General features: G+C 41.1%; 1 protein-coding gene across 1 annotated transcript in view; it reads left to right on the top strand.

Moving 5' to 3' along the window:
* Positions 1–13,000, top strand: part of LOC131268137 (uncharacterized) — a 37,269-nt gene that overhangs the window by 13,009 nt on the left and 11,260 nt on the right. The window contains exon 3 of the mRNA XM_058270796.1: positions 11,292–11,619. Within this exon, the coding sequence (XP_058126779.1) occupies positions 11,292–11,619 (328 nt within the window). The remainder of the gene's footprint in view (positions 1–11,291; positions 11,620–13,000) is intronic.

Genomic DNA, 13,000 nt, shown 5'->3' with positions numbered 1-13,000 from the left:
AGCTATCGTTATCGTTGTCTTTCGTTGTAAATTTATAGCCTTTGTGTCCCGCAAGCGAATTTCCCGCTGTGCCATCGTAGGCTCCGAGTTTCTTTAACGAATATTGCTCCGTTTCACTCCCGATCTGGAACTCTTTATAGTGGGCGTATCTGTATTTTCCATCAAAGTCTTTTATCTCCACCATCAGTTCGTACGATCTATCGGACGTGAGCTTGTGGAGCCGTTCCAGTCCAATCCAAAAATCCTGATAGACGGACCCGAATCCGTTTTGATACTCTGTCCAGTTTCGATAAAAGTCAAGGGACCCATCGAAACGATTTTGAATCACCAACCAACCACCACCGAAACTGTTCTGCTCACAGAATGCATCGAACACTTCTTTGCTGTTTCCTAGCTGGATCGAATAGACGCCGGATTGTTTTGCAGGTGCTTCCATGCAAGATCGGTATGATCGCTTTCGAAGTTCTAATCCCGAATGTTCAGTATTTTTCGAATGTCCAGCTTTTGAAATCATATGATCGATTTCTGTCCGCATCTGTGCATGGCTAGCACACGCTGTTTGTTGGGCTAGAATCTTCCGGGAATTGGCTTGGAGAGCAGTTAGATTATGTGCAGCATCCCGATCGTGTCGAGTGATGGCCCACTGCAAGGCTTCGATCGTGTCCTCAAGTTTAGTTAACTTTTCAGCCAGTTGCTCATCGCGCTCCTTCAGTCCGAACTCCATTGCGTGTAGCTTGTACTGAAGGTAGTCCAGTTTCGACAGAATTACCTCGTATCCATATCCACCAACGGTATGTTCCGAAGAATTAAGCATGGAAACACTTTCTACACTTGAAGAAACCTTCCGAATGAAAACTAAACTACAGCAACAGATCACCATTCGCACATCAAGAAACATGGTTGATGGAGAAATTGCTAACAAAAATTACTGGCGTTACAGTCAGGATGTCACTTAAGTGTGTGGAACTGAGTTGTTGTGCCTGCTTCTTTTATAGTGACAAATCTGTTAGTTTATAGAGAGAGATGGTTATATTATTTCTGGAGCCAGAAAAGTTAAGAATACTGGGAGACAGTTTAATTGATCTTGATTAGTAGTACGATTAATTTCAATTATGCTCATGTTCCCTCGTGTGTTGTGAATGAGGTTCTGAAACAACACCGTTTGCTCAGTGAAGCGAAATATTACGAAGCCAATACTAAACACTGTTTCAGGGAATCAGTAATCATAGTTAATTAAGCTAGACAGTGTGATTGGTCTCAGATTAATAAGATATATATTTTGCTTGTGTGAGTTAGGTTGATTGAAAACTCTTAAAGATAGTCAAACAGCAAAATCATATTTATTTAAATGAAATTTTTTTTATTTCCTTGCATCATATGACCAATTCTTGAACTATAACATTTAGAGCTTAAGTAGTTTAAATTATATACTAAAAGAGAGAAAAGCTCTTCAACGCCGTCACATTGATAGTTTGAGTCTAAATTTCTCGTATCATCATTTTAACGTTAGCCAATCCTTGGTAGTTGCTTTTGTAAGCGTGCCAACACATCGATTTAGCATCATCTTTGTCCATGTATCGACCGTTCAAGTTAGAGGCGTGACAGCTCCTATACCACCAGGCGCCTTCGTATACCGCTGCACAGTTTGCTCCATTCTCATCGTTGTCTCTGTCCTTGGTGGTGAACTTAGCTCCTTCGTGGTGCTTTAGAGAGTCTCCCGCTGTGCCGTCGTAGGTGCCCAGTTTCGCCAATGAATATTGCTCCATTTCACTTCCGATTTTGAATATCCCGTTATAGCGAGCATATTTGTACAATCCGGTGAAATCTTTCATCTCGACCAACAGCTCGTACGATCTCTGGGATGTCAGATTGTGAAGAAGTTCTAAACCAATCCAGTACTCTTGATAGACGGAACCGAATCCGTTTTTATATTCCGCCCAGGTTCGGTAGAAGTCGAGAGTACCGTCGAAGCGGTGCTGGATTACAAGCCAGCCGCCTCCGAAACTGTTCTGTTCACAAAACACCTCAAACGGTTTATCGTTTTCACTCACTTGTATCGAATAGACCCCGGATGAGTTGAATGGGGCTTCCTTACAAGAACGGTAAGGTCCTTTGCGGCGAGCATCTTGCAATGCAAGGAGCAATTGTGCGTTCGATAAGTTCAACTTTGGTGCAAGTTGAGCTATTTCTTTCCGCATCTGTTCGTGGCTAGCACATGCTGTTTGTTGGGCTAGAATTTTCTGGGAATTGGCCTGCAAAGTGGTTGAATTATGTGCAACATCACGATCGTGTCGAGTGATGGCCCAATGCAAGGTTTCGATCGTGTCCTCAAGTTTGGCAATTTTTTCCATAAGCTCTTCATCACGTTCTTTCAGTCCGAACTCCATGGCGTGCAGCTTGTACTGAAGGTAGTCCAGCTTGGACAGCACTACCTCGTATCCATATCCAGTAGTAGATTGTTCCGTAGAGTTATTAGTTGAAACACTTTCTTCACTTGACGAAACTGTGCCGATTAAAATAAAAGTGCAGCACAATATCCCCGTTTGCAAATGGAACAACATTTTGCTCTTCGAGAACTGCACAAAATCACACACTATCCAATGTCTGTTTCTGAAACTTGTGCGAGAAGTTGAGTCGTTGGACCTCCTTTTATATGACCAAGACGTGGAGAAGCGTGAGAATATCGCTGCTTTGTTTTGTGAAGCAGATGAAATAAACAACGTTGATCACGCAGTTTAATTGATCATGATCATAAATGATATTATTCACTCCATAATACTCCTGATGTCCATCAGTCCGAGCAGCAATAATAATTAATTAAGATAGTCATCCTTCACCTAATGGATTGTTTGCGAGGGAATGAGGAACGACAACAATTAATGAAGACTATGTTTGTCTTCAAGGAAGGATCATAACCGTTGAGACAGATTTAATATGTCCGGCGCCTCTGTTCGCTTTTAATTGGCCATAACTCTTATTCCTCATATATGTATTTTTTTCAATTCCCAACCAGTTCTATTCAGTTTTATTTGGCTCTTTCAGCTTACGAAATGTTTCTTTTTCTTTACCTTCTTTTTAAAGTTCTTGAGAGGCTTAAAATTTGCTGTCGATAATAAAGATTGACAGTCAAACTTGTTATGTTGTTAGAACAATGTAAGAAGTTGTATCTTGGAGAAATTGTAAATGCGAGGATTAGAAACATAATCTTAAGAATCAAATTTCGCGTAAAATATATTGAGTGATAACTAAACTATTGCCGGTTTATGCCTGTTCATAAACAGATTGGTAGATTGAGGTTGCAGAACTTATGCAGACTGTACGAGTACTTTTGTTAGAATTCAACTTATGCATGCGTATAAAAATATGTAACATTGATAGTCCGATGATGAAAGACGTCAAGCGAGGACCACAAGAGCTCGGAAGAGATTACTAACGCTCTGAACATTAAGATGCATTTGCATATCCGTTCCCGTGCCGAAGCAACCCAGCTTCTAATATTGATGTGACGAGTGCTTGGCTTTCGGATCGTAGTTGGACATAATTTATGAAACTACCAAAAGCTTTTCCTTTTATAGCCTGAGAGGGTTACTTCGAACGTTTTCAAGAGTGAACAGCATTGGATCGAGTATTTAAAACGTAAATGATAATTGTTCGTATTTCTACCGCTGATTGTAATTCTAATGATTTCTATGTAAATGTAAAGCATGTTTTATTTTTTTACCATTTGTTCAAACTAAAAATATCAAACTTAATTACAAGCTACGTGTAATCAGCAAAGATTTCGCAAAGTTCGTGAGTTGATTTCTGAAAACGTTGCTTCATCCTAAAGTTGGCAATAACACATTTTATAATATTTGAACCCAAAATAACTGGAAAGAGCTTAGCTATCACCTTCATCAACTTGCTTAACATCCGAAGTGTCTTGTAGCTTATGTATCTCTAAATACTGAATTATTGGGTATTAATGCACAGGTCGTCGTATCTCGCATCAGCACGCCAGCAAAATAACCATCAAACAAATGGCACTGGTGTTCAAAAGCGCCTTCCCCCGGAGGCCGGATAGGGAGCAACACAAAGACGCCTGGATGGTCTTCTTCCAGCCCTATCCCTCGTTTAAGACACCAGTTCGTCCCGATCGTCCTTGATTGCGTCATCAATGCTCGCTAATCCTGTGTACACAGCCACTGGGTTCGGTACCACCGTTTCGTGTCGGTATGCTATCCGCAGGGATGGTAGCTGATTTGATTGTGAAATTAATAAATTGATTGCTTAGCATACCGTCCCGGCGTGTTGCTGTCACTGGCCCTCTCTAATCCTCTTCGCCGGTAACGCGGAGCGTTGATGATCGAACGGCTGCTAATTCTAGTTTATGCGCGAGATCGCGTGCTGATTTACAAGTCCATAAATTTATGCACCCGCTGGCTGCCGACGTTTGTTTCGACGGTGTGGTGCATCCGTTTTAGGAAGCGGCCGCAGGATGCACCACACCGGTTACATCCTTGCGCACTGCAGACGGCAGGCCACTGGTACGGGTTGCCGTGTTGTGCTATAAGGCGAGCGATAACGCGAACGCCTTGTTGTTTGCGCTGGCAGGGAATTAATGGGTGTTTGATTATTATTATTTCTTATCCATTAGCTCTCAAGTATGCACTCGGGCGCATTGTGCTGTCGGATAGGTTGCTCGAAAGTATCAACCCATTCAACCCAGCACGTGAGATTTAATGTTCGAAATAATTTAACCAACAAACTTAATGAATGATAATCGTAGGAACGATAACAAAGTATTGTACATTTCATCATCTTCATCACCAATTTAGAAAAGAATGTTTTCCAGAAGTTGAGAAAGAATTGCTTTTATTGAAACTATTTTTTCATTTGTTTTATGTTTTCCGTTTATGTTTACAGAACAACTTCAAAGGGTTTAAATAATTCAACCGAACCAAAGAGGCATATTTGTGGTAATTTTAAAAATATTTGGAAAGGTTTTTTTGTTTCCGAAGTTTAAGAATTTTATATATTACAAACTAGTTTGGTAGAATGGGTTCTTTTACTTTATCTCAAATTTCAATTGGATTTGTATTCATTTTCTGTCACATAACGTTATGGGAGTTGACCTCTAATAAAGTGTCTTCTTAGTATAAATATCTTCATTTCAATTTCGATGTAGTTTCACTGTAAATTTGTATATTTTATTTTATAGTAGTGTTACACAATGGCAATTGAAAATTGCTTTCATAAAGTTTAACTCTTGAGTGGTAGAAATTAGTTATTAATTTAAATTGCGTTTGATTTGGCTTAAATTTCCCCGCTGCATAACCCTGACTGGACATCATGAACCTGTTCGCGATAGAAATGATGTGATGTATCGAGGAAAACGGGTTAGTGGTATAGTGTTTTTTTTTCAATTTTTTCCAAAGGAGCTCGAGTCAAAGGGTACGGCCCCTTTCGAAAGCAGAGGGCACTTTGCTGGTGGTCATGGTGGTGATGGACGTGTACGGCGATAAACTACGGGTGCGTGTTCCCTTTTGAAGCGGTTTGCCTCTGCCGACGGATGTTGCGTGTGTGTGTGTGCAGTGGATTAGCTGAGGTATCGGCGTTAAAACAACTTTGTCGGTACAGTGTAGGCTCAGGCATGGGCACCAATGATGATGAGTGAAGCCGCACGGTCGAGCCGGGACACTGGTCACTGGCCACTTATGGCTAATGCACTCGCTTTAATTCACAATCACAAACGCATACACCTCCGTTGCCCTTGTCAGCCATGGTGGTTGGTTTTGACAGGCTGCACGGGATGAGATTATCGATCAATGATTAACAAGCAGGCTGGGAAAACACTGTTCCCGAAGCACAGGAATCCAATTTTCAGATGCTTCCGATGGTTCGGCAGGTCAAAAGTGTGGTTCCGATCATGTTGGTGTAGGGTGTGCACATCTTTTATGGCGATGAAAACATAGTTTGTAATTGAGGGACAGAGGATTTTTCTCACATAATATGATAATTGTATAGTAATATTTATAAAATAAATTGATTCCAAAGTTGGAGTCAGTTACTCTGATAGTGTTTAGGTCTTAAATAAATGTTAGCAACATTTTAAGATTAATTCTTTGTAGTATAAGTACTTGAGGTATACTTATCTCTGGACTTGGTTGTTGATAGAACTTAAGTAAATCATAAAACAATTGCTTAACCGTGAAACGTTTTTGAAACTCATATGAAACTCAAACCCATAAAATCGTGAATCCCAGTGTGTGATTCATATTCAATTCATCGACCATCTGGTTCGGCTGGAAACATGATGTGCTGCCTTTGATTTGATGAAAGCATCCACCAACATCCTTCATCGGATGGATGGAGCGGAACAGGATCCAGGGCCGTGCACGTATAATAGACCTCGTCCATAAAGGGGGCCATGGGGCAGTCAAGGCCGTGACTGGCCCGCTAGCCTTCTGGGATGCAGTGTTCGGCTGTGCTCGTTCCTGGTATCCCCTAATCGATCACTTCCTTCTCGGTGCACGCGGTGCACTCCACCATCTCCTATCCCGCACGGGTTGGTATGCCTTCGCCATTCGTTGGCTGATTTTGTTCAAATATCAATTTAATTAATTCATAAATAATAAATCAAACCCATTCAAATCGGTAGAACCGCACCGGATGGTCCGATGTGGGATTCAAGCAAGCATATCGCTTCGTTGTGGGGATGGTTTTGCCGGTCATCGCCGGTCGACATTCGTCAAACATCGGGCCTAATCCGAAAGGAGGGAAGGATGGTTTGGGTTCACCCCGATCGATGTCAATCTGCTGGCGCAGCTGATGCGAGATGCATTCGAAAGTGATTCGCTCCCAAAAGTGAATGTATAAGTACATCTGGGCCGGATAATTGGACCGAATGGCTTTCCCGTGCAGCGTGGACCTAGGTGTTTGATTTGGGTGAAAACCCCTATGCAGCCCCCATGAAGGTCAGGTGGCGCATTTGGCGTGCTGCTTGTAAAGCGTGTGATTGATCGAAAATTGCATTTCTGCGTGCAGATCACAATGGGGGAGGTCGTTGCCGCTGCTAATGAAAACTGGCATCCGGTGTATGTTTGTTCGAATTTAAATCGATTCGGTGGGTGAAATTACTTATGGCAGCGTGATTCAATTAAATCCACTGATGAAATGTGCTAATTCATGGTTGACACCTTTTCGGTTGGAGGATTTGTTGGCTTTTTTTTCCTGTTTCCGTTTCTATGAATGTGTTGCAGTAATTGCAATCATTGCACGGCCCACGTTTGAATCTGTTTTTGCCGTGTTTGTTGGATAATTCAATATTTATTTACAGCCGTTTTCGAATTAGCAGGTAGAATATTGTGCAGTGTTTAATAATTTTTTTAACACTTTCGTTACTCTTTGTTTAATTATAAATCCGATTTATCATGGAATTACCATCCAAATTTTTTATTTCAAAATCGTTACATGGTATTCAATTTGTTTATAATTAAGCATTTCTGGTTTACCGTAATATTCCTGTTTAAGATTTTACTTCGAATCGAAGGTACTTTTGATTGAAAACTAATTACATTTATTGAAAACATTTCTGATCAAATTAATAACTAAAATTGATTGGAAATTATTGAAACATTTGATTGCATTCATGTTCCATTGATGCAGAAACGCGTTGATGAACGTTTATGTCGCATTAGTGTTGGCGTGTAGATTGTTCTCAAAATTACTGTTTCTTGCAGTGTCCGGCGGCCCCTAGAACCACCCCTACCATTACAGCTAATCGTTGTTTAACATCATTATCGCACCGAATACTTCCCCCGGGTCCTTCCCGACGGCAATCTCTTCCACGGTCAAGATGGCCGATGTCCGCGCTAACGAACGTTGGATGAATTTTATATTGAATTTAATGGCCTTTCCTATGACAGGCGGAGACGCAAGCAGTGGTGTGAGTGCGAGTGTGTGGGGCGATAATGCACAACATGTGGCCCGGCAGTCAGCATCCTGGTGCTCCGGTTGCATTGCATTACGCAGCCCGCGGTTCATCGGCACGGTCCGGGCAAGGACACACAGACAAACACTTTGGCGGCGTGTTGTGCTACAATTGCTAATTGTGCATGTTCGCACATTCCTTGCCCGTGCGGCCAAGAGCATGGCACTCGACGGTGAAGGAGTTCGCCCCGATGGGCGAAGTCAAGTGTCAATATGTGCCGCGACACGCTAGATAATTAAATAGAAGTGCTCGGCCAACGGTGGGAACTTCAAGGAGCCACTTAGGGCTTCCATCCCCCCTCCTTCCCATTCGCCTGTTTGCCGGGTGAGGAAGGAATGGACTCGTCCTGAACGCATCCCTAGACCCAACTTACAAACGCCCTGCCGCACGGGATCAATCTGGATCGCCCGATAGCGCCACGGTGGCTGCAAGGCTGAGATAATGCGTGCAATTAACCATTTATGGGCGTTTAATGATGATGGAATGGGTTCCCACTAGCGAGTTGTACTCTTTTCCCAACTACCCATTTGAATGCTATAAACTCGAGTTGAGCGGGTTATAGCCGGCTATCTGCAAATAATAGCCGGCAGCGACAACTCCCCGCGATAGCAGCGTCTTCGCGGGCTATTTCAGTGGTGAGCGCGCGAGAACCCCAGTGCCTTGAGTTACTTTTCCTCGCGGTGTATTTGTTTCTTTCACTCCGACGCTTGGCTGTGACGTCACAGCCCGTGCGCCGAATAAATACGATGAACGAAAATTATTTTTGCTTGGTTTTCATTTTATTTACCATTTTTTTGGTGAACACACAAGATTTACGATCTCTATCAAATGCAGTGATGATCATGATTCGAGTCTGGAATGTAAAATAAAAAAAGGATAAATAATAATTTGCCTTAAAGAATCGTAATCGAGTTGATATTATTGCTAATTATGTGTTAATTCATCTTTTAGGTATAAGAATCTTATGTTGATTTTTCTTATCTAATATTATATTATCACATAGACTCGATTTTTTGTAATAAAACTGTTGCATTAAGTTAAGAATCAAATTAATATTAAAAACTGTTAAGTTTTCAAAGCTATTACCTCAAATGTTTTAAATAATAGAATATCAGCTTACCAGATGATCTTTCCGTTTACCAGTTATGCTACTGGCGGTGTTGTTGAAAGCAGTAGACATCAGCATCATGCATTGAAGTGGAGGACGTTTGATGAATTCCGGGTTATCTAAAATGTTTCAATAATTTTAGTGAATATATAAAATCGGAAATACACTTTCCCGTATCCTACGGCATATGTATGGTATTATTCCAATACGTCTTTTAGAAGATGACTTACCTAAATAATTTCCGGAAATATTCCGATGTACTGTAATGTCGCCGAAGATGCTTTTCATGAAACTGAAGCCAACCAAGGAAGTAAAACTAGAGAAAATTAAACACATCGTGCCACTTGAAGTGTAGCTAGAACAAAAGAATGATAACATTAAACCAAAGCTTATTAACTAACTATTAAGAATAAAACAATTTCATTACTTATTTTATTTACCTACTTGATTCCGAAAGGTTACTTCTGATGCAAGCAACCATGTACCTGTTTCCTCTGTTGTTAAAAAACGTTACATTTCGTACATGTTAATGTTGACTGCAAGTTGATACAAACGCCTTCGTTATGAGAAAAATACAGGACGAACAAAACAGATGCAGATGCAGCTGAAATTCAAAATAAGCAGAGCAATAGGATTAATATATGGGACGACGGCTTCGAATCGTTTTTTGTCTCTTGATTAATCTCACCTGTTATTCGGTAAAGCCGTACCTCTAGCACTACGGAAGCATACATCTGCAAAAAAGCTGTTCAATCGAATGCAGCTGGAAAAGTAGATTCATATTACATTAATTTGCTGCAAACTGAACTGCTATTGATAAGCAGTATTGGTTTCACACTCCGCCACATTGCTTTTTTAATTGTTTGAAACAGCGAGAGCAATATACTCACCCACTAGTATAGTTTTTCCGTCTGATCACCAAACGCACCAAACCAAAATCCGGCTGGATGGCCACTAAACGCAATTCCTTTTTTGCGTTGCTAGTAATAAAGATGCGCAACGACATTAGCTGTAAAAACACCATAATGATCAAATTGCTAATGTTATAAGATCTAGCAAACATACACATCACAACTCACCTGCATATTTCAAGAAGTTTCTTCGGTGCGTTATCCAACGCAACGATGCCTATGTCCATGTATACCGGGCAGGATACGTGCAAGTGTTCTGAGTCGAAACCAGACCGCCGGAATGATAATCACGCTGCTTGCACAGAATATAAACCTTACACCAGATGCGCTGCTGACATCACAGAACACAATGTGATATGGGGAAATCCATCGCGGATAAAGAACTCTTTCCTTTCAACTTACCTGACTGTTTACGATGCGGGATTATGCATTGATGCATGCCTAAACCGATGGCGATTTGAATCGAATGCTATACTGAAGTAAATCCGTCGTGACTGAATGAAGTGCAATTGATGAAACCAAAATAAATCATCAGTAAAGATGCAGCTTGCGTTCGTAATACTGCAAGAACAAAATACAACACCAGAAATCATAAAATAATTCGGATGACACACTTTCACTTCATTGCTTACCAGATTGTTTACATCTCGCCTGGTGCGGTTTCGTCACGATGATGTAGTTGCAAACTGCGGCTAAATTACGTTGCAAACTGCTCTGAATCGTAGGTTGATCGATTTAGGGTTGATTGAAGATAAGAAATATTGTCCTGTAGCAGCTGAAATGTAAAATAACATGTAATTATCAGCGAAAAACTTTAGCGAACTTACCGTGCTGCTTTGTTTACTTCGATGTGTCATGCGTTACTCTGCGTGTGAGATGCGCTGTGCGAACGGGAAAAACACCCACACGCACATCGTCGCGCTCCTTCGATCGCACAAAAAGGACGCTCCTTTGCTATCGCGGCATCTGCGGCGGGCTATGTTCGAGAGCGGGATCGAAAAATTTGGCTAAGTCCGCGAGCGACGGGTCTCCGCCACTATCGCGGCATCTGCGGATGGCAATCATCGAGAGTGGCATCGCAAAAATCGGCTAAGTCCGAGAGAGCTGGTTTTTTTTGTATGGAGTTTTCTCTGGCATGCTCAATTTTCAAATGGAACCCATCCCAGGCTGGTTGGGTTGTTTTACGAGTTCCACCATCGACAAGGCCATTCGCGGCGTTCTTCCAGTGCCAGTGGCAGCGGCTTGTTATAATTTGTTCGCTCTCTTCATTTTTTTCCTGTTCGTTTCTTACTTTTGGCAGAAAAATCCACACCTCCTGCCGGGAGCACTGCTGCCGAAAGAAGAAGTTTAACCGCTCGATCGATCCGGCCGCCCTCGAGAATGTGGTGGTTTCGTCGCTGACATCATCGCCTTCATCATCGTTATCATCGTCCTCGTCCGCGTCAGCAGCGAACGCAGCATCCCGGCAGCGGTTCAACAGTGTCACCGTCACGTCATCGGCTCATCGGTCACCATCGGTCCAACCCAACAGGGTGCAATCGGTGGAATCAGCGCACCACCGGACGACCGATCCACCTTCACCGGGAACCGTTCGTGACCGTACGTCGTGCAGCAACGGAGACATCAATGTAACTATCACGAAAATCGTTAATGCAATTTTTACTAATGACGATAGCTTCCGTCAAGCTTTACTAATGACGTGCCCTTTTTTGTTGAGCATAAAACTTATGACCTATGAGTTTAGTTTAAGGATGATTTCATTTCTGTTTCGTTTTCATCGTAAATATCATGAGTTAATTAATAATAATTTTTATGTTATGAGAAGGATGCAAAAGAATGGGACCTCGGGCGATCGTTCCATAGTAACTTGTTCTCTGTCAAAGAAGTGATACTATGGTTAACGGATGAAAAATGTCGTTTAAGAAATCTCAATCGTTCTCCATTTCAATGAAACAGTGGACTTATTGAATGTTCTCTCAGTGTGTGAAGTCGTCGATTCCGTTTAGACAAAAATTCTCATGCCATTTTATATTCGTGCACGTGTGAAAAAAAAACAGAAAAACTTAAACGAAAGCATGTTTGAATGAAGATTGACATTCGAGTATTCGTTTTTCTACACATTTTCCAAAACTTCTAAGAATAATGAAGTAAATTTAAAGAGTTCCAATAATCTTAGTTCAACTAATTTGCTGCGTTAAAGTCTGTCAAACGAACACGAGTTGTCACCAGATGAACAAAATGCAAAAGGATAGCGCAGGATGAAAGTGACCAAATATTTAAATTGACTACTTTTTGTGTTAAACTCATAGCCGCCATGTTAAACGTGGCTTATTTTTTCTCTTTTATTTTTAATTTTCCAGAAAATTATTTTTTTAGATCTTGTATCTCCAAAGTCCACAATAAGAACGTTTTTATTTGTAATTAAATTTTATATAAACGAACTACAACACGCAGAATTTCCAGTTCACTCTACTTTCTTTCCCTTCATCTCAATATTCCTTCTTTTTATGCCATTTTATACTCCATAACGGAATTAAGGTTTCTTAAACATCGCGTTTTACTTCGAAGTTCTTTGAATCAAAAGTATTGTGAAAAAAAAAAATACTGACCACACACTGAAGTTGAGTCCTAAACAACAGTTTTCTAGTCAGCTTAGTGATTTCAACAGCTGAGTAGTTCAACTATCTTTGTACATCGTTTCTTATATTTTTTCATTACTTCAAGCTGAAAGCCACCCGTTGTATCAACTTTCATGGAATCTCTGATCTACGGGAACTTTTATCCTAGCCCGAAAAAATTCACTATCCTACAATACTGGCGCAAAGTGAATCACCAAAATACATACACACACTAAAAAGAAAGGTGAAAACACAGACAAACTGTACACGGGAATGCTAATTTATATTCTCGGCCACGCTTTAGGTGCTGTAGAAGCGCAAGAGGTGCCATTGCAGGCAACTAACAAAATAAAAACGAAGGTATATCCATGGTATTTTGAGCTCCGGTTCT

Source organism: Anopheles coustani, chromosome 3 (assembly GCF_943734705.1).
Source record: "Anopheles coustani chromosome 3, idAnoCousDA_361_x.2, whole genome shotgun sequence".
NCBI classification, from domain to species: Eukaryota; Metazoa; Arthropoda; class Insecta; order Diptera; family Culicidae; genus Anopheles; species Anopheles coustani.
Note: the sequence above shows the minus strand (reverse complement) of the source record. Positions and strands in the feature narration are given on the sequence as shown.